Source organism: Macrotis lagotis, chromosome 2, assembly GCF_037893015.1.
Source record: "Macrotis lagotis isolate mMagLag1 chromosome 2, bilby.v1.9.chrom.fasta, whole genome shotgun sequence".
NCBI lineage: Eukaryota > Metazoa > Chordata > Mammalia > Peramelemorphia > Peramelidae > Macrotis > Macrotis lagotis.
This window is the reverse complement of record NC_133659.1, coordinates 169,728,257-169,751,386: the sequence shown is the minus strand read 5'-3', so window position 1 is coordinate 169,751,386 and position 23,130 is coordinate 169,728,257. Positions and strand designations below refer to the sequence as shown.

Below are 23,130 nucleotides of genomic sequence, written 5' to 3'. Positions count from 1 at the left end.
GAGGGGAAGGAAGTAAGCGGAAAAAAAGATGGAACTCAAAATGTCATAAAAAAATGTTACCGAGGGCAGCTAGGTGGCATAGTGCAGATAGAGCACCAGCCCTGGAATCAGGAGAACCTGAGTTCAAGTGAGGCCTCAGACACATAATAATTAACTAGCTATGTGACTCTGGGCAAGTCATTTAACTCCATTATTTTGTAAACCCGCCCTCAAAAATGTTAGCAAAAGAAGAACTGAATGTTGAAAACTATCTTTACAAGTAATTGGAAAAAATAAAATTTAAAAGGTAAGAAAAAAAAGAATATTTACTGAAACTCTATAAGTAATCTTTGGTCTATGCTTTCACATTCTGGTTTAAAATTGAGCAGCTTAAAAGAAGATAATTTAGAGCCAAGGCAACATTTCTTATGGAATCAGCTCAACCTTGAACAACTATTTCAATAGCATGCTTAAGTATTAAAAACATACCATTTAAATCTGCATTTTCAAATCTGACCCATACTATTTTCTCCTTTTCCTCTGTTAGAGTTGTACCACTGTAAGCCTAGATGAGAAATAAAAATATTTACATTAAAATCACATTTTACAACTTTTAATACCAAAAGCCCAAATAAGAAATAATACTATGTTCCCTGCAACAGCTCTCTTATATTCAAACTCTAGGAAGCTTCCTGTATAGCAAGCACTAAAATAAAACTTTTTTCCCTCCATAACACCCCCAGATTTAGGTAGCCAGCCCTATAAAAAAATAGCTGTTTCAAAAAAAAAAAAACCCAGGAATTTGGAGCAATTTTCTCCCCACAGGAAATTATCTAGAGGTCTGAACTAATTCTGAGTGATCTTGACCAAAAAAAAGGTTTTTGTACTACATAAAAGAAATTTCCATTAAAAAGGAACCACTTAAGTTTTAAAAAAAATCACCACAGAAATTTAAGCAGATAATGTAATTTATTTTAATTATACAATATTTTTCAATCAACAAAAGTCCTTCACGCTCTCCATTCCAACCCATTCCCCAAATGAGGAAAAAAAAAAACAAAACTGTCATAAACATGTTGTGTAGGAAAAAAGTCTTATTCTGCACCCTTGAGTCCTTTACCTCTCTACTTGGAGGTGACTGGCATATTTCATCATTAAGCTGGTTATTTCACTAAAAAAGTTCCTAACTATTTCAGAGTTATTTGTCTTTATCATATTTGATGTCAATGCAGATACTGTTCTGGTTCTTTTCACTCTGCCTCAGTATATAAAAGTTTTCCCAGGTTTCTATGAAACCATCTCCATCATTTTTTTTTATTTTATTTAACACAGTGGGGTTAAGAATGACTTGCCCAAGGTCATACAACTAGGCATCCATCATTTCTTATAACACTACAGCATTTCATTGTATTTATACACAATAACTTGTTCATCCTTTACCCAATTTATGGACAACTTTCAGACCCATTCTCTGCCACATTTCAGAACTATATTTTTTAATATCCCTAGATTGTTTTTCTTACAACTAATCCCTCCTTTAACCTTCCCTGTCTAAAAGTGACCATTGCTCCTTTTCTCTCTCCCCTTCTAGTCTCTGTTGAGTGAAATATACTTCTGAATCCAATTGTGTATATATATTTATTATGAGTATATATTTATTTTTCCCCTTTGCTATGACTAATTCAGCACAAGTGAGGTGCTCTTCCCTCACTCTCCTCAAAAACATTAAGGTCTACTTGCAGACTGATAATGTACAATAATTTTCCTATTCTTTTCTTTCTCTTTTCCCTCTAACCCAGCATGTTCCTGTTCTTTAAGTTCTTCTCTTAAGATTAGCAAGATCTAACAGAACCAATTACTCTAAAGCTTTGTCTCCCTGACTCCCTCTATGAACTGATGATGTATCATCTCCCCATATTTGAAAGTATTTTGTCCTTTAGCCCTTTATCCTTTTTTTATTTATTTAAGGCAATGGGGTTAAGTGACTTGCCTAAGGTCACACAGCTAGGCAATTATTAACTGTCTGAAGACAGATTTGAACTTAGAATCTCCTGCCTCCTGATCCTGCATTGTGCCACCTAATCTGCCCTTAATTTTTTTTTTACCTTTTTATATATATATTCCTCTTAATTCCTTTCTTCAAACTTCCAATATTCTATACAATTGCGGTCTTCATCAGAAATATATTTGAAGGTATTCTATTTCATTAGTGATTCCTTTTACCCACCGTAGAATTATACCCAATTTTACTGGACAAGTTATTCTTGGTTATAAGTCATGAATACCATGTTGCAGCTTTCTCTTCCTGGATAGTTGTGGCTAATAAATCATATGTGATTCTTACAGTGGGGCCTGGGTACTTAAATCCTTTCTCTGTAGGTACTTAAAATATCTTTTCATTTGGCCTGAAAGCTTTTTATTAATTTATTTTGGCTATGATGTTTGACTTCTTTCAAGAGGTGATTAATGAATTCTTTTTCTACTTTGCCTTAATGTTCTAAGAATTGCAGAGTGTTCTTTAAATATTTGGGGGAATATTTTATCTAGGTTCATTTTTTTCATCACCTGAAAGTCTACCATCATGACTTTCAGTTAGTCCAAAGAATCTTACATTTTTTTTTCTCTTTATTCTGTTTTCCAACTTAGTTGGCTTTTTTTTTGTTGGGGGGAGGGTGTTTGTAGTATTTTGCTGAGATAGCTTACATTTTTTCCTTAGAACATCATGTTTTAATATTTCTTATTGCCTCATTTGCTTGTATTTCAGTTTCGTACTTTTGTTGTTAAAAAAATATTAATTTCCTGATTCTTTCACAAGCTTTTTCAATTTTTTCCCTCAAATGTTATTTCATTTGTAACTTTTAAACTCTATTTCATCTCTTCCAGGAAAAGATTTGTATTCAAACTTTTATGTTTGTTTTTGAGACTTTGCCTGTAGATATTTTGGGAGTTACTTTCTTGAGTTTCTCTGATACTATAATATTTCTTCCAAGGTGGTGCTAGCTCCTTCTTCCAGACTTCTTTACTTCAAGTTTGACATTAGGGCTAGACTTTGTCCCACACATGGACTAGTCTTGCTTTCTTGGGAGTAAGTGTTGTCTTAGTCCAGGATTTGGGGACCTACAAACTTTCAGTGTTCTTAAATTGCTGTTCCACTGGTTTGAACCCACTGACTTGGGGTTCTGAACAACAAGGAGAATTCTAACGGACACTACTCCTATAAGCCAGATGGAAAGTTCTGTTGATTCAGAACCATAAAACTATAGGCTCCCTTCTATGATTCTTACCCCGGTTAATTCTGTATATGCTGGGCTAAAAACTGGACCTGAGTCCCAGCTCTGGTCCAAGAATCTAACCCACAACAATATAACTTGCTTCTCAATTTCCTCCTTTCTTAGCACATCACCAAGGGTCTTCCTACCCAAGTGCGTAGGTCCCATTCTCAGTCTACTTGGATTCATGACTCAGAATTAGACAGTATTAGTCCAAGCTTCCAATTAGCCCTTTGTGATGCCTTGTTATGGGTCTAAAAGTACTCCAATTTGATTTGAAACCTATTCTTGTCCTATTTCAGTTTCTCCATGGGCACTGAGCTAGTGTGACCCTATCACCAGCTACCTCTCTGTCTGAATCCATATAGTAACCTGGTCCAGACTCATTATGACTTTTCTGGATTTCTCCATCAGGATTTGCTTTAGTACACTTTAAAGACTTGTTTGGAATTGAGTTCAATATACTACTTCTGGCAACTCTACCATCTTGACTCTACCTCCTTAGCTCCTCTGTAATCTCAAAGTGTAAGGAAGAAAATGAGCCTCAGAGAGTATAAGAAAACCCTCAGGGAAAACAGTCCAAGGAAGAAAGATAAGCAACAAAACTCTCAAAAAAACATGATTATTACATATAGATCTTTCAGTTTTTCTTATCTTATTCACCACTGGTCCCACACACCCATCTCAAGCCCAACCAGCAAGTTGTAGGTCTAAGGCAGCCACCCTAGGGCCTCTAATCTTCTACAAAGAACACTTGTAGCACTTGCCTACTAGTGTGAGTTCTCCATAAAATAGTCTTTTTAGCAAGCATATGCCTGGCATTCTAACAATGCCAGTCCATCATAACTGCACTCTCTGTAGTAATGTTGGAATGCTAGGTAGCTTGAGAAAGCACCTCATTGTCTGGTATCTTGTCCTGCCAGGTGATCTTCAGAATATTCCTAAAACAATTTAAATGAAATCAATGCAGTTTCCTGACATGGCCTTGGTAGACTATCCAGATTTCACAGGCATATAGCAAAGAGGTCAGCACAAGTGCTCTGTAAACATTCAGTTTGGTCTAATACCTCTTCTCGCACACTTTCTTTCGGAGCCTCCCAAATACTGAGCTAGCTCTTGCAATGCTTACATCAACCTCATCATCAATGTGTACCATACCCCCTTGGAAAGGACACTGCCAAGGTAAATGAACTTGTCCACAGTATTCAAAACCTCTCCATTTGCTGCAATCGATGGTTCCTCATATGAATTATATGGTGCTGGCTGATGGAGCACCTTGGTATTAATTGTTTGACCAAAATGAGCACAAGGAACAGAGATTCAATCCATACTTTGTTGCATCTCAGCTTCAGAGGCTACACTGAATGCACAATCATCTGCAAACAGAAGATCATTTACAGATACTCCCTCCCCTTTGGTCTTGGCTTGTAACATTTTTCAAGTTGAAGAACTTGCCAGCAGTGCAGTTGACCATGAGGCCATGTTCATCTTCAGTGAAGGAGTTTGATAATATGACTGAAATCATCATGTTAAAAAATATGGGAACAAAAACACATGCTTGTTTCACTCCACTGAAGACTGGGAAATCTTAAGAGCATCATATACTATCCAGAACCTGGGCATGCAGGCCATTATGAAATTGACAAACAAATCTGATGAACTCCAGGCAACCAAATTTTGACATAATTTTCTATAAGCTTTCATGACTGATTGTATCCAAGGCCTTGGACAGATCTACAAATGTTGTATACAGACCTGTTCTGTTCCTGGCATTTTTTTTTCTGGAGCTATCAGGCAGCAAACACCATATCAACCGTTCCTTGACCCTTTCTGAAGCCACACTGACTCTCAGGGAGATGACCTTCCAGATGAAAGATCAGACTATTGGGAAGGAATCTGGCAAGAATCTTACCAGCAATTACTATAAGAGTAATAATCCTGTGATTGTCACAGGACAATCTATTCCCTTTACCTTTATAAAGATGGACAATGGAGGCCCCCTTGAATTCTTAAGGGATAACCTCTTCAAGCCTGGAAAATTTCATCTGTTTTTGGATGACCAATGGATGAGCAATGGATCCCCCCCCAATTTGTAGATCTTAGCAGAAATAGAATCAGCACTAGGTGTTTTACCACTTGAAAGGAGCCTAATGGCATTCAAAACCTCTTCTGGAGCTTCAGCACAGAACTAATTTGACTTCAACTTAAGTAAATGGTCAATGACTTCTATATTGATTGATGATGAGCTGTTAAGGACACTTTGGAAATCTTCAGTACATCTCTCTAGGATCATGTCTCTATTGCTAATCAAAGTGGATCAGCACTGAGTAGCTGAGATGCACCAAAGATCTTTGACCCATAAATAACCCTCAGTGCATCATAAAAGAATTTAGGTTTGTCACTATCTGCATTAAAATTGAATTTTATTTACCTTCTTACAGAGTCAAGAGTCTCACATCTCTCTAAGCTTCACCTATACTTTGCTTTTAATGACATTAAATGCTACCTTCTTGAAAATGGATGAACTATCTTGCTGGTAAACCCTGTGGAAGTTCTTTTTTTTCATTTAGCAGCTTCTATATTTCCCCATAATTTTCATCAAACCAGTCTCCCATCCTAGATTTGGGGAGACCATACCCTACTTCGATTGAACAAGTCTAGTTCAAGGTGACAGTTTAGATAAAGTCTTCTAATGGTCAAGATTATTTAAGACAGCTCATAGACCTATACCTTGGAGGAAGTCAAATCTCCAGTTGAACTATTTTTCATTTAGATAAATATGCTTGTTAAACAACTAGGGGAGGCTAGGTGGCACAATGGATAGAGCACCTACCCTGGAGTCAGGAGTACCTGAGATCAAATCCGACCTCAGACACTTGATAATTACCTAGCTGTGTGTCCTTAAGCAAGCCACATAACTCCATTTGTCTTGCAAAATCCTAAAAAAAAAATAATTCTGCTCTGCTCTTTCTAAGACCAAAACTCTGATAACTTTTATCCTTGATTAGGACAAACTCTGGGAAGGTTAACACATATTTATTTCTACAAGTCAAAATTATGACCTTTCCTCACTTTTCGGAACTCCCTCTTTTACAGCTAACATGATAGAATGACATATGCTTGAAGAGAATATAGAAAATCAGGGAGACTAATGCACTGCTGATGGAGTTGAAAACTGATTAAACTATGAAGAAAGCAATATTGAACCACATCCAAAGGGCAACAAAATTTTCCATACTCTGACCCAATAAAACCACTACTAAGACTGCATTCCAAAGAGATTAAAGAAAAATGAAAAAGATTTAAATGAACAAAAATATTCTTAACAGTTCTTTTTATGGTGGCAAAAGAAATGGAAACTCAGAGGATGCCCATCACCTGTAGAGTGATTAAACAAGCTTGTTGTATGTAATTGTGATAGAATACTATTATAAAGAAATGATGTCCAGGAGAGGACATCTTTAAATATCTTTAAGTATTGACCCTTGGACTCTCAACAAATTCTAGAGTAGTAGAGTAGTAGAGTAGGCAATTTTCCAGCCCAAGATAACTTGGATGACCAGCAGGAAGGATCTGCTGTCTCTGGTGAGAGAGAAGTAGAATGGGCTAAGTCCTTCACATAAAAGAGGCAAGAAAAAGTTTTTGCAATAGAGTGGACGAGGGGGTGTGAGTGGGCCTTACTCTCATCATTGGCTCAGAGAGGGAATAATAAACACTCAACTGGATATAGAAATCTATCTTTCCCTAGAGGAAAGTAGGAGAGGAAAGGAATGGGAGAAAGGAGATGGCGATGAAGCGTAGGTGATATTTTGGAGGGAAAACTGTGGGAGAGGGTAGTCAGATGCAAAATACAAAACAGGGAATAGGTGAAAGGTGACAGAGAAGAGAATAAATGGGGGTAGATAAAAAGGATGGAGGGAAATGTAGTTAGCAATAGCAACTGTGGGAAAAAAATATTGAAACAAGTTTCTCTGATAAAAACCTTATTTCTCAAACATAGATAAGTGAGTCAAATTTTAAAAAAAATAAAAGCCATTGCCCAATTGATAAATGATCAAAAGATATGAACAGTTTTCATATGAGGTTATCAATGTTATTCATTTAAATCATTTTTTAAAAATGTCCTAAATCGTTTTTGATAGAAGAAATGCTGGTTGGACCAATTCTGTGATACTACTTTAATACCCAATTGGATTTGCTAAATGAAAAAAGAAAATGACTGTGTTAGAAGGGATATAGGAAAAATGAGACATTAATGCATTGTTGGAAGAGTTGTGAAAGAGTCAACAAATGCCTACCCTTTGACCTAGCAATACCACTACTTAATCTCCAGAAGAGATGAAAAAGAGGAAGGAAAAGAACCTTTATGTATAAGGATATTTATAACAGCTTTTTGGTGGCAAGGAACTAGAAATTAAGGGGATACCAACCAGTTAGGGAATGCCTGAACAAATTGTGGCATGTGATAAAAAGAAAATGTTATTCTGGTATAAGAAATGATGAATAGGCTACTCCCAGTAAAAAATTTATATGAGCAGATGCAACAGGAAATGTACTATATACAAAGTTGTAGGATGATCAGCTGTAAATGACTTACCTTTAACAGCAAGGCAGAGCAAAGGATACTTTTTATTTTTCTTGAGGTTTCTCTTTTTTTGGGGGAAGAGTTATGTTTACTTTTAGAATATGATTATTGTGGTAATGTTTTTCATGACTACATACTTTAAACTTATGTCAAATAACTTGCTTTCTCGAAGAGTGGGGCAGAAGGAAGGGAGAGAATTTGGAACTCAAGGTTTTAAAAATGAATGTTGAGGGGCGGCTAGGTGGCATAGTGGATAAAGCACCGGCCTTGGAGTCAGGAGTACCTGGGTTCAAATCCGGTCTCAGACACTTAATAATGACCTAGCTGTGTGGCCTTGGGCAAGCCACTTAACCCCATTGCCTTGCAAAAAAAAAAAAAAAAATGAATGTTGGAACTTGTTTTTGCATGTAATTGGGCAAAAATTAAATGAAATTTAAAAAATGAAAAAAGAAATGATGAGTAGAATGGTTTTAGGAAAACCTGAGAAGACTTAATAACTGATGCAAAATGAAGTGATCAGAACCAGGAAATTATAGTAAAAGCAATAATGTAGCAATAGATCACCTGTAAAAGACTAAGTTACTCTGATCAAGAAAATAATGAGATCATTCTAAAGGACACATGAAGAAACATGCTATCTACCTCCAAAGAGAAAACGAAGGAATTGAATGTGAACTCAAGAATAATTTTTTTCACTTTTTTTTTGCCTTTTTTATTTGTTAACATGGAAAATATAAAAATATTTTGATTATTGAATATATATTATTGATACAATCACTTGCTTTCTGGGACAGAGGGAAGGAATTTGAAACTCAAATGCTTTTTTTTAAATGTTAAAAACAAATAAATTTATTTAAAAAACCATAAAGCAATACCTTCCTTCTTCTGCTTCTAGGTATCCATAGTTAATTTTAAAAGCTCAGCTTGATGCTGGGAATTATGAATTTAGGTAACTTTGTAACTTGGAACAAATTTTGTAATCCTTTACACTGTTAAATTCTATCTCAGTAAATTGACTCCTAATGTTCCACTATTAAATGTAAATTTGCAACTCCACCTCATTTCTCTCCTTTCAAGCCCCCCCAACCCAGCTTATAGCTTCTTGTTTTGTTTTGGATTTTTTTTTTAGGGTTTTTTTTTTTTTGCAAGGCAATGGGGTTAAGTGGCTTGCCGAAGGCCACACAGCTAGGTGATTAAGTGTCTGAGCCCGGTTTGAACTCAGGTACTCCTGACTCCAGGGCTGGTGCTCTCTTATCCACTGCCCCATCTAGTCACCCCTAGAGTGATTTGAAAAAAATCTATTCGCTGCACCACCTAGACTCCCCTAGCTTACAGCCTCTTAACTGATTTCAGTCACTAAGACGGGAAGGGATTTTCCTCTTTATCCATATTCTCCCTTCTATGTCTAGGAAGTGGGCAAGACTATAAAGTCTAATCTGTACTCCCCTCATTGCTAGAAGACTCTCTTGAGTCTCAGCCCTTGAGTCAGCTCTCCTGGCTGTCTGGCTGTCTATCTGTCTCTCATTCTGTCTCTCTGTCTCTTTCTCTCTCTCTCCCTCTCCCTCAAACCTAGAAGAGTCTTTTGTTATTAACTCCTGTCTGCAAGGTGCTTGCTGTTCCTCCAGGAGGAGAAAAGGTTTTTTCCATTTTTTTTTTTTAGGTTTTTTTGCAAGGCAGTGGGATTAAGTGGCTTGCCCAAGGCCACACAGCTAGATAATTATTAAGTGTCTGAGGCCACATTTGAACTCAGGTACTCCTGACTCCAGAGTCAGGGCTCTGTCCACTGCGCCACTTAGCCGCCCTGAGAAAAGGTTTTAATCTGTAAACTTTGCAGGCTTGTATAATAAATCCTGAGCAGTTTTAAAACTCCAGGACTATTTGAGAATTCTTTCACCTTCAAGAGCTTTCAATCTTAAATTGGTGACACCAATCCTCTGGCAACAAGTTCATCAGTTCAAATACTACCTCATACCTGTGATGGTTTTTCAGTGCCCCAAGCTGTTGAATTCTGCCCCTGAAACTCCAACAAGAAATTATTTTGCATTCACTCTGCACAAATTGTGTCTATCTATCTAGGTCCTAGTGGTTTTCTCCCAATAGAACATATACTCTTAGAGAACAGAAATTGTTTCAGCTTTAGTTTCTAACCAAAGCACATAACATAATACCTGGCATCTAGTAAGAACATAATGTATATTGAACTTAAATGAATTTAGCCTCTTTTACCTTTTATATTTCCAACTCACATAACAATGAATAGTACTTTACAACCTAATTACAGTAGGACTCAGCCAAGTCCCATTTGGTCACTGGGTTCAGAATGGCTTAGAATCAATGTTAGCATTGTTTCTGTTTTGCTCAGAAATCCTAAGGGTCTTCTGCCCCCACACACACACATCCGTACTTTTTTTGACTATGCAAAAGTTAACAGTCATTATTTGTTTCATTTCTTTCTTTCTTTCCTAAATCACTAAGAAACCCTGAGGGTCTTGCCCTCTCAACTTGATTTTTTTTCAAACTAGGTAAAAGTGGTCATTCTTGGCCTCTTGGTCTTAGTTCTCTCATGCAAAATCTTTTTTTTTTTTTTTTTAGGTTTTGCAAATGGAGTTAAGTGGCTTGCCCAAGACCACACAGCTAGGTAATTATTAAGTGTCTGAGACCGGATTTAAACCCAGGTACTCCTGACTCCAGGGCTGGTGCTTTATCCACTACACCACCTAGCTGCCCCCTTCATGCCAAATCTTAATCAATGAATGAGTGTTGCCTCAAACACAACTGGGAAAAGGCCAAGTCCCCCACTGCATCCAGAACCATCTCCAGTTATCCTGATCTATACCTGGTCACTAGACCCAAGTGTCTCTGAAGGAGAAAGTAAGTCTGGTGACTTTGTACTGCACCCTCCCTTCACTGAAATCTAATTCAATTATGTATCTGAGGCCTTGGTCTGCTTGCATAAACAAATAACAGCAACAATAACTCCCAGCATTAACTTTTCCTTTGTCACTTGGATTACCTCAAATTCTGATTCTTTTCAGATTATACTAGTTCATCCTTTCTAGCCACATTCACATGACCTTGAAAATACTTATTTAAAATACAGGCTTCCTTTGTTGAAAAGGACTCAATTAACAAAAGTACATCACAATTTCCCAAATATAATCCAATGATCTCTATTCTATTTTACAAGCATCTCCAGGGCCTACCCACAATATATGAATTGATAGCAGAACATTTAATGACCTGGTTACATACCAAAATCCAAATATTTGCATCTTGTTGAGGACACCTAGTATCCAATCTAAATTTTACCACTTAATTTAAGTTTCTCTAGAAATTGTTGGTCCTGCTTTCCACTTCTTTTTTTTTTCCAAGGCAAATGGGATTAAGTGGCTTGCCCAAGGCCACACAGCTAGGTCATTATTAAGTGTCTGAGACTGGATTTGAACTCAGGTACTCCTGACACCAGGGCGCATGCTCTGTCCACTGGGCCACCTAGCTTCCCCAATGGTCTTTTTTCCCTGACCAGGAATCGAACCCCGGCTGCGGCAAGTGAAAGTGCAGAATCCTAGCCACTAGACCACCAGGGAATGGGTCCACTTCTCTTATTAGTTATACTGCACATATAATTCCTCTGATGAAATTAATGTCCTTGCTACCCCTAATACACAATTATTTCTACTTCTAATAACAAACTAATTTACCCTATGATATAACTTTGCCCCAATCCGTGTCCCATTTCTCCTTCAAAAATCAAACTTATCTTTCCATATGAATCTAACTCCTCTATTTCAACTTCCCCTTTTCTGTTATCCCTATCACTCAGGCTCAAAATCTTATAGTCAACTTTATCTTTTTTGCTCCCTCACTCTCCACCAAGGACAATAAATTTTCATTGAAACTACCTCTACAATCTCTCTTCAATCCCATGACACTCACATTCCATTCCTACAATAAACACCATAGTTCAAGCCCATATCACATCCTGCCTAGGCTATTTTCATAACCTCCTAATACTTCTTCCTATCTCCTGGCTCTTTAAGCTTCTGTCCTCAAGTAAGGGAGAGGAGTGAGACAGTAAGACAAATTTAAAAATAACTTTTATTCTCCTTGTAATTACATCACTGTAATTTCCACTTAAACAGTCTTCACAAACTATAATTATATGGCACTTGCTGGAGATTGATTAAGACATTATGTAATTATATACTATTTTTTGGAGGTGCAGACCATGGATTCATTGTTATGGAGCCTTTGCATTTCAGAAACTCCCTCTACCAATTCAAATCAACATCTCACATGTAACTTGTCTTGCAGAGAGTTTAAGTGATTTACCCTAGGTTACACAGCTAGTAGGCAATTTATGCTATGATATTTTGTAATTACATAGCTCCAATCATTTTATTTAACTAGACTGTTAACCATAACAATTCTTATGTAGAACTACTTTTTCACATAGTGCTTGTTACTAACAAATAAAATATACTTAAATTTTCTGACAATGAAAAAAGAAAAAGATATTTCCTGGGTACATAAGCTCTGTTTCTACTCCTTTCCTATTCTTCTTATCATAGTCTACTGCTACTTTTCCTTGTATAATGACACTGATTTATTTTTTTTTTTAGGTTTTTGCAAGGCAAACAGGGTTAAGTGGCTTGCCCAAGACCACAAAGCTAGGTAATTATTAAGTGTCTGAGACCAGATTTGAACCCAGGTACTCCTGACTCCAGGGCCAGTGCTTTATCCACTATGCCACCTAGTGGCCCCTGACACTGATTTATTTAAAGCAATCATAAACCATGTTTTAGGGCTTTTTAAAAGTCCCTTAAAGTTGGTGTGGCACTAATGGCCTTTTTCTTTTCTTTTTTTTTTTTAAGGTTTTTGCAAGGCAAATGGGGTTAAGTGGCTTGCCCAAGACCACACTAGGTAATTATTAAGTGTCTCAGGCCGGATTTGAACTCAGGTACTCCTGACTCCAGGGCCAGTGCTCTATAGACTGCACAACCTAGCCAGCCCTACTAATGGTCTTTTTTTTTATTTTATTTTATTTTTTGTAAGGCAAATGGAGTTAAGTGGCTTGCCCAAGGCCACACAGCCAGGTAATTATTAAGTGTCTCAGACCGGATTTGAACCCAGGTACTCCTGACTCCAGGGCCGGTGTTTTATCCACTACACCACCTAGCCACCCCTAATGGCCTTTTTCAACAGGGTTCTGAGGGGTATAGGAAGAGGAGGGGGAAAAAGTCAGTAATGAAGCCTCCTCCCTAAATTCAGTAATTTCACTACAGAGATAATTCTAGTATATACTCTAGAGTCAAGTGGCACAGTGGGAAGAGAGAACTAGGCCTGGAGTAAAAATCTGGTTTCAGATACCTGGTTGCTCTGCGACCCTGGGTAAATCATTTACCAGTGTTTGCCTCAGTTTTTCCATCAATAAAAAGAAAATTTAGCACCTAACTCTCAGAATTTTGGTGAAGATCAAATGAGATAATAATTATGAAGTGCTCAGCATAGTGCCTGGCACATAATGAGAATCACTGAAATGTTAAGCTCACATTAGTAATATGGGTGCTTTTATTCTTTCCTCTGTATGAGAAGCACAAATCCCAGGAAATCCTAACAAGTTCTCCAAGAGACTGTCAGGTAAAAACAAAGTGGAAACGAAATTTATGTAACCAGGAAATCCTTTTAGTAGGGATGAGGCCTCAAATTCTGCAAAAAAAATTCAAGAGTCTTCCAACATCTATCATTATTGCTGGAAATGAACAAGTGGTAGATAAAAACTTAACTAGCTAGGGAAAAAATTGAGGGTAACTAGACTTTATATTGAGGGGGCTATTGAGGGTGGCTAGGTGGTGCAGTGGATAGCACCGGCCCTGGAGTCAGGAGTACCTGAGTTCAAATCTGGCCTCAGACACTTAATAATTATGTAGCTGTGTGGCTTTGGGCAAGTCACTTAACCCCACTGCTTTGCAAAAACTAGAAAAAAAAACCCCACTATTGAACAAAAATGTTCAGATGCAGCTTTATGTTTAAGTCTAATTTCCAGTTCACCAAATTTCCAACAAATTACTCATCACATTCTATAAACACAGAACATAGAAATAGGAAAGGAAGACTATGGGAACAGAACTGGGTAAAAAGATCCAATGCCAAGGACTCAGCCCCACAGAACAAATAACCCTTGAAGTAAAGTTGTCCCAGGAGTCAGAAGTTGAGCAATTATATGTTGCTCCACCAAGCTCTTCCACAATAATAAAAGTCAAAGACTAAATCCCTCCTCTCAAGGTAGGTCAAACTCTGCATAGTCTTTCAAATAAAACTCTAGAGGGGAAAGAGCAAAAGCCTACTGGAACATGGGCTAAAGTAACTGAAGCAAAATGTTTCCCATCAACATGAGGTAGAAGAAAAACATTTCCAGAGCCACAGAAAGTCACTTACCTGTGGCACAACATCCTGAAGGAAAGTTACAACACTCTCCATATAAGACTGCTCCCTGAAAAAAATAAAAAGAATAAAATAGAGAAAAATCACCATGGAAGCTTGAGATAATAGAGAACAGTGTAAATAATGGGAAAAGATCAATTTATAAGTTCGGGGATGAAAGGGGAACTCATTCCCCTCTGAATGACCAAATTTAAGAAGAGTTCAACTTTCATCTCAGTTTTCTTGAACTTATTTAGTTGGAGCAATTTAATTTTTCTAGTTTCATAAAACTTTTTGATAAACTAAAATCTTGAAATTAACTAAGTTTGCAACTTTTAAAAAAATGTTTATCAGGAATAAAATCTAACAAGAAAGGAAAAGAATCAATATGAACATTATTCAGAATTCTTCCCTGACACATTTATAGCCTTCTCCTCTTGATAAGGTCATTTTTTCAAATATCTTACAGAACCTGTTTAAAAGGATGGTAGAAAAGGAACTCTATGTTGATGGAAGCTCCAATAATGACTTTACTTCTGAATAAGGGCAAAACAATGCCCTAGTTAGGCCTAAGACAATGATGCTGATGACTCCATAGAGTGTACTACCTTCCAAATCTGAAACAAAATTTTGTTGCAAGTGCAGAGTGTAAAGCTGTAAAAGTACAATCATTAAAGCCCCATGGCTCTGTGAAAAGATTAAAACCATAGGAAAGAACTGTCTAAAAGGAAGCACAAACTAACACCTATAACTTGCCAATAAGGTTGTGAAAAATCATCAGTCAGAGAAAATACAAACAATACATTTGGCTAATTCTAAATCTTAAAAATTATCCAAAGACTTGTAAGTGTTGACTAAAGGCAAAAATAATCAAAGAAAATGATCAAAGCTATAAATTGTACATAAGGCATCATGTTATATTTTTTCCAAAATTAGAATACATATCAACTGTTTTCCTTAAATTTACTTGCTTCTGCTAGTACAGTGTATGAGAACTAAATTTATTAAAATAATTTACCAACATTAAGGAGGAAAAGAGTATTTTCACTAAGATCTGTAACAGGCATGAAGGAAGAAAGTGTGCAAGGTGCCTGCAAGCATAGACTGAAATAGCAAGAACAGAAATACTCAGCTATGGTAAAACTCAAAAGAGATTAACATTTTCTTAAATAAGAATAAAAGAAGTCTTTGTATTTTCTAAATAAAAATGACTGGGGTCATTATAAGAACACTGATTTTTTTAGAGCTGGAAGAGATTATACAGGTCTAATGTAACTTACATCCTTTCACAGAAGAAACTAAGGCCTAGAGAGGAGAACATGCCCAAAGTCACAATAAGTAATAGAAATTCAATGAATCTTGTGAGGTAATGGGAATAACCTGTGTATTAAAGCAGTTTAAGCAGTAAATGAATTCATTCCACAAGCATTTATTAAATGCCCACTGTGTGTCAAGCACTGAGAATACCAAAAAAGAAAAAAGAAAAATGGTCCTGCCCTCAATTTTACATTTTATTGAGAAAAAATAATATGAATACAAATAAACACAACTGTATAGAATGTAAATATGAAGTAATTTTGGAAAAAGAGAGAGAGAGGGAGGGAGAGAGGGAGAGAGAGAGAGAGAGAGAGAGAGAGAGAGAGAGAGAGAGAGAGAGAGAGAAGCAGAGAAAGAGAGAGAGAGAGAGAGAGCATTACAACTGAGGAAGGGAGGGAAAGGAAGAATGAGGACAGAATTTATGGTGGAGGTGATACTTCAGCTGAGCCTTGAAAGAAGCAGGATTCTATGAGGTAAATGGGAGGGGGGAATGTACTTCCACCAATGGAAAAGAAAGGAGATAAGAAATAGGAAATTTAGTTGAATTGTAAACTCAAGAGGAGCAAGTAACAAAATGCAGAGATGGTATTTTCCCTAGAAGCAACTGGGAGGCACCAAAGTTTCCTGAGCAAAGGAGAGATTTGGTTATACCTGTGATGGAAAAGCTACAAGATTATTAATTTGACAGCTATTTGGAAGACAGATTGGACAAAGGAGAGACTGGAGGCATAGAGACCAATTAGGTTAGAGCTTCAATAATCTAAAGAGTTAAGGAAGATCTAAATTAAAGTGGTGGCTATGTAAGCGAATAGAAAGGTAGAGATATAATGTAAAGGCTAAATATTGTGGAGGTGAAATCAGAAAGACTTGACAACAAATGACAGATATATGGATGGTGAGGGAGAGACCAAAGTCAAGGAAGATAAACAGGTTGTGAACCTGGCTAACAAGAAAGGAGTATATATTGCACACTTCACCAAGACAAGGACATTAGGAGAGGAGGATTTAGTGAGGATAGAAGGAAATAATGAGATCTGTTTTGGCCAGGAGCTTAAGATATCCTCAGGCCTTCCACTTGTTGATGAAAAATTGGGCCTTTGGAGAATGGCTAAGGCTGGATATACAAAACTAACAGTCAATAGCATAGATGGGGGCGGCTAGGTGGCACAGCGAATAGAGCACTGGCCTTGGAGTCAGGAGTGCCTGAGTTCAAATCCGGCCTCAGACACTTAATAATTACCTAGCTGTGTGCCCTTGGGCAAGCCACTTAACCCCATTGCCTTGAAAAAAAATCTAAAAAAAAAAAAAATAGCATAGATGGTATTTGAACCCTTGGGTCTTGACAGAATCCACAAGAAAGACAATGCAGAGAGAAAAGATCCAAGAACAGAACATTAAGCTATACCTAAACAATTAAGAATTGGCAAAGCAAGACAAGTGATAGGACAGGCAGTCAAAGGTAGTTCAACTTGTAAACGAAATTGAGTTAAGATTGGGAAAGGGGGGCGGATAGGTGGCACAGTGGATAAAGTACCAGCCCTGGAGTCAGGAGTACTTGGGTTTAAACTCGGTCTCAGACACTTAATAATTACCTAGTCATGTGGCCTTGGGCAAGCCACTTAACCCCACTGACTTGCAAAAACCTAAAAAAAAAAAAAAGATTGGGATAGGAAAAACGTTAAGTCTGAATCAAGTTAACAAACAATCTGGGAAAATACTGAGGTATGAAGGACATAGAGGTAACCCTGAGGATAAAAAAAGATATTTGGGATAACTCAAGCACAGGAAAAGTTGGAAGGACAGGAAGTTTATGATTAGAGGACATTAAGAGATCTTGATTATGGCCCAAAGAAGGCTTTCTCAAGGAGTCAGAAGACTACGAGCTAGAAATAACAACAATATAAGTATAGCAGAGGCATGGAGAGAAGGAAGAAAGCAATGTAGAGGATACTTGCAAAAATAGAAAGGGACCAGGATGAGAAGTTTTCAAAAGTCAAACAAAGGACTGTATTTTGAATCCTTAAGGCAACCTGGAATCATTGGAATTTATTGATTAGGAAAACTATATATACATTTTAGAATATTCACTTTTCACTTATATGAAAGACAAATTAGAATGAGAAGAACCTAAAGGCAGAAAGACCAATAAAAAGCCATTGCAATAGTCCAGGTAAGAGAAGATAAGGGTTTGTACTAGGATGATATTTATTTGAGTGGAGAGAGGTGGTTATATTCAAGAAATTTTTCAAAGGTAGCAATGACAAGATCTAGTAAATGGCTAGATGTATGAGATAAGAAAGAGAGGAGTAAAAGATGTCACCAAGGTTTTGAGCCTGGTTAACTGAAAGGAAGGTGTTGCTCTTAATAGGAAAGTAGGGCTTTGCTAGGTGGCACAGTGGATAGAGCACTGGCCTTGGAGTCAGGAGGACTGGAGTTCAAATCCGACCTCAGACACTTAATTACCTAGCTGTGTGGCCTTAGGCAAGCCACTTAACCCCACTGCCTTCCAAAAACTTAAAAAAAAAAACAGTAATAGGGAAGTGGTATATGATAATGATGGAATAATTTTATGAAATTAAGAAAGGACAATTTTAGAAAAAATCTGAGAATATATATAAACTGATGCCAAATCAAGGGAGCAGAACAAATTGACTTGGTGCACTGTTACAGCAACACAGTAAAGATGATCCACTTTGAAAGACTTAGCTACTCCGATCAATAGAATGATCCAAGACAATTTTGAAGGACTTATGATAAAAAGTGATATCCACTTTCAGAGAGAGAACTGATGGAATCTGAGTGCAAAGTGAAGAATAATTTTTTCACTTTATCTTTCTTGATCTTTCTTTTGCATCACCACTAGTAAGGAATTGTGTTCTATATGATTGCAGACATATATCTGAAATGACATTTCTTGCCTTCTCAATGGGTGGGAGGAGGAGAGGTAATTCAAAACTCAATTTTAAAAAAAAGTGTTAAAAATAAAAAATAAATTTCTTTTTAAAAAAATAACATAGGGAAGCTGAAAAGAGGGAAGGCATTGGGAAAAAGATAATCATTTTCTTTCAGACATATTGAGTTTGAGATGCCTATAGGATATCTAGTGCAAAATGTTCAATAAGTAATTGGTGGTATAGGACCAGAACTTAGAAAAGAGACTAGGCGTATACAACTAGTAATCATTTGCCAAAAGATGAAAGTCGAACTCAGGCGAGATCAAAAGATTATAAAGTATACAGGAAAAAAAGAAAGGAGCTCTGGACAGAGACTAGGAGGATGTGACAACGACTAGACATACAGAGATGAAAATCCATCTATGAGATTGAGATGTATTAGATGATTCAAAGGGAGAAGAAATAAAAGAGAACAGTGTCATGAAAACCCAGAGAGAGAACATCCAAGAGAAGAAGATCGCCAGCAGTGTCATATGCTGCAAAAATGAATGAAAAAAAAAAGAAACCATTAGAATGGGTAACTTTGAAGAGAGCAGTTTCATTTAAATGATAAGGTTGAAAGCAGATGGTAGAATGCCTGGAAATCAGTGAGAGTAGAGTAAAGGCATCTAATAAAGCTGACTTTCCCCAAGAGGGAAAGAGTTAACGAGACATGGGAAAATACTTGGACCATAATTTAGGATAGGGAAACATAGGACTATTAATAAGCAGTAGGGAAGGAGTCAAAAGATAGTGAGATATTGATGATAAGAAAGAGTGTGGATTATAGTAAGATCAAGAATGGATTACAGAAAGATCAAGGATGTATACAGAAGGATTAGCCTTATAACTTCATCAAAGACTTGAAGGAAGATATATTAAGCATATAATCAAGGTAAAGAACTCTCAGTAAATGACCTAAATTTTCTCAGAAAAAGAAGAGGTGAGGGGCAGCTAGGTGGCGCAGTGGATACAGCACCGGCCTTGGAGTTGGGAGGACCTGGGTTCAAATGTGACCTTAGACACTTAGTAATTACCTAGCCCTGTGGCCTTGGGCAAGCCACTTAACCCCATTGCCTTGAAAAAAATCTAAAAAAAAAAAAAAAAGGTGAAGTCCCAAACTAAAATGGTGGGGAAGGAAGTGATGTGGGAGGCTTGAAGAAGAAAATGTTCAAAGTGGGATAGAGAATTGTTTGAGGAAGAATAAAAGGACTGCCTTACTGCAATGCTCCAAGTGAAAGAAAAGAACATAAATCTGTAGTGGACTCAATGGATGGGTGAGGTAAAATAAATGGTTCTCCGTACTTCTCTTTCAAGGGATTTACCTATCTATAAGGCCAAAATAAAAAGTACCTTCCAAAAGTAAGCACTGTGTCTGAAAATGAGAAATCATTTTCATTCCTGGTCATATAAAGGGGGTCTAAGTTTTCAATAGCCAATAGGCTTATTCTGAAATTTTCTTACGTTACAGCCTGAGGACGAACCACAACTCCCCCAGTACATCGGCTGGGCCTTCGTGGAGATTCTGAAGCCATAGCTGCTTTCACACTACCTAGTTCCAGAATAGAGAAAAAAAAAACAAAATCACAGAAAATTTATGCTTAGTCACTCAATTGTTGGAAATTTTCACGACTGCCTATTTGTGATATTTCTTTAGTGATGACTGTCCACAAGGAGACTAGAACAAAAGTATCTAAATTTTTATTTCATAATAATTATAAGTTTATAAAGTGCTTTCTTCACAAAAACTGTTTAATGTAAGTAGCTAAGTACGATTATAAGTCTATTTTCAAGTGAAGAGGAATTTATTAGCATTTGTACAAAATGCTTATTCTAAGTGTTTTTTTTTAAATATTGGATGCCCATATTATAAATTGGGCTTGGTACTACTGCTTTTGTCTATAATAAATGAACAAAGTTCAATTTTTGCACAGGTTAGCCAATATTTGCTGCACTGCCAAGGAATGGCAGCTGTTACTTGCTATAACCATACTTGTAATCTACATACAAAGAGTTGGTCTAGAACAAATTTTATAATATTGAAGCAATAAAATTCATTGATGATCCTAGAACTAGTTGCTGTAATTGTGTGAGGCTGAGCAAATCACTTATCCTATCCTCTCAGTCTCAGTTCCTAAATCTGTAAAATAGGAATAAAATATAATCCTGTCAACAACCAGGGTTGGTGAGAAGGTCAAACATGTACAATGTTTTATAAACCTTAAAGTGTTGGGGCAGCTAGGTAGCACAGTGGATGGAGTCTCGGCCCCAGAATCAGGAGGACCTGAGTTCAAATTTGACCTCAGACACTTAAGAATTGCCTAGCTGTGTGACCTTGGACAAGTCATTTAATCCCATTGCCTTGCAAAAAAAGCAATCATAAACCTTAAAGTGTTTACAAATGCTAGATATCATGATTAATGAGTATAATAATTGCATATAAATGTAATGCTTCCTTTGTCATTTTGAGCATTTTATTTTATGCATTAAAAACTATAAATTTTTAAAAATTAATAAGTTTCAAAAGACTGACAATGGGGGTTTTATGACATTAAAAAAGTTAAGAATTTCTGAATTAAATTATCTAGGGCAGCTAGAGCAATAAACAGAGTTCTGGCCCTGGAAACAAGAGGTCATGAGTACAAATCTAACCCCAGAAACTTACTAGTTCAGTGGCCTTAGACAAGTCACTTAACTCCAATTGCCTCCAAAAAAAGTTTTTTTTAAAGAATACTGATTGTTCTTTTAGGATTTTATCTTCCTGGGATATAGACACACTCCTGGGAGGAGTACTCTATAGAATATTCTCAGTATCTAAAAAGGCATAACCACAGCAATTGGAGATTATGTGGTTGATGCTACTGTGGAATTGAGTCACCCTCTGTGCTAGGCCTACATATAACCATCACACATAGAATATACACATAACACAGAGAATACACTCAAACACATACATTTGTGGGGGCTTCCAACCAGTGACCAGATTGGGTAGAAGTCCCTGTACCCTACAATTCTGATAGAGTGGGAAGAGCTCCCAGGGTTAAGGATTTGTCACATAGCTCTGGGTCTATAAAAGCAGCAAAAGATATGACAGAAGAAAGGGCTAAACAACCTCAATTTTGCCCTTCACTGATACAATGAGCTGTTGGAAAAGTAGAGGCTCATGGAAAAGGGGACTGTTTTTCTAAGAAAAAAAACTAAGTTTATTCTCTCTTGGGGAGGAACCCAAAGGGAATTTTTAAAAAATCATAAAGTTGGAGACCTGAAAAGAAAGAAAGGGGCAACTAGGCAATGAAATGGATAGAGCACTGGTCTTGGGGTTCCAGTTTCAGACATTTACACTTAACTATGGACTTAGGCAAGTCACTTAATCCTGATTGCCTCACATCGAGGACCATCTCCAATCATCCTGATTCACATCTGGTCACTGGACCCAGATGGCTCTGGAGGGGGAAAGTGAGGTGGGTGACTTAGCACAGAGCCTGCTCACTAAAATCTAGTCCATGCTTGCTTTGGCATCATCTTCCTGATGTCATGGCCTTCCTCGAAAAGGGAGGACAAACATCAAGAAAGGAGTTGGCTCTCTCTTCAGAAGCACAAACATTCACATCAGAGTCTAGCCTTTCATGGGTCCCCCTTCTTCAAAGGAAGATAAAGTTCCAAATAAAAGCTTGTCTCCACTAAGTTAATCAAGGAACTTCTCTGCTCAACCTTTCATGAGGAAAGAATGAATCCTAAGACAAGCAAACACAATTTCGTTCTGGCAAATTTCTATCTGAGCCAGGCCCAAGATATAAAGAATCTCTCTCTCCCCAAGCTTGCAGGGGGCAGCTCTGAATCTCTGATTCCCTCCAGGCCATCTCTTAACTTCGAAAGCAAATGGGAATTTGGGAATGCCTCAAAAAAAAGTCTGGAGAGGGGGCAGGAGTACCTGAGTTCAAATCCGGCCTCAGACACTTCATAATTAACCTAGCTGTGTGGCCACTTCACCCCATTGCAAAAAAAAAACCAAAAAACCTAAAAAAAAAAAGGTCTGGAGAGCAGGGAGCAGCCCCAGGTTGAGGGGAGGGGCCGAAGAAGGTGCCCCGGGCTGACTGGCCACTTGCGGGGCAGCGCACCACCCAGCCGCAGGTCTCTTCACGAGGATCCTCCATCCGGAGCTCCCGAGGGCCTCATCAGCTAAGCCGGGAGAGAACAATGACGAGGGTCCCTGGCTGGGGTGCTGCACCCCGCTCCTTCGGGCAACAAAAGCGACCCCATTCTCGTTCTACCACCGGCGGGGGGCGGGGGAGAGCCGTGTTGCCCTCGGGCCCTAGAGTCCTCCCCCCCCCAGACCCGGCCTGCGGGCACCTGGATGCTGCCCTGGGCTCGGGGCGGGTCCTCGGCCTCCCGCTCCCCCTGAGGCCACAGCTACCCCTCCCTGCCCCCGGCCGTGACCTCCCACCACTAACCGGAGCCCCACGGCCCCGCGCCTGCCCCGCGCCCCTCGCCGCTCCGCGTCCCGCCCCGGAAGCCCGCCCGCCGGCGCCCCTCCGGGCTCCGCAGCCCTTCGGACCCCGCGGCCCCCCTCACCGGCTGCCCCCGCCGGTTACCGGGCTCTCCTGCCGCCTCGTTCGCTGTTTAG

The 23,130-nt window shown here is 38.1% G+C and overlaps 1 protein-coding gene across 10 annotated transcripts in view; it reads right to left on the bottom strand.

Moving 5' to 3' along the window:
- The window catches only part of BCAS3 (BCAS3 microtubule associated cell migration factor), an 851,656-nt gene extending 828,841 nt beyond the window's left edge, over positions 1–22,815 (bottom strand). For 3 of the 10 annotated variants that reach the window (XM_074223550.1, XM_074223552.1, XM_074223553.1), the window contains exons 1-4: positions 22,438–22,805; positions 19,971–20,058; positions 14,272–14,326; positions 469–544 (exon numbers count right to left, since the gene is read on the bottom strand). In XM_074223550.1, coding sequence (XP_074079651.1) covers positions 469–544; positions 14,272–14,326; positions 19,971–20,058; positions 22,438–22,468 — 250 coding nt within the window. In that variant the 5' untranslated portion in view covers positions 22,469–22,805. Of the gene's footprint in view, positions 1–468; positions 545–14,271; positions 14,327–19,970; positions 20,059–22,437 lie in introns of all 10 variants that reach the window. The other 7 variants (XM_074223548.1, XM_074223547.1, XM_074223544.1 and 4 more) reach the window with 6 other exon arrangements.
- Between the last annotated feature and the right edge of the window lie 315 nt (positions 22,816–23,130).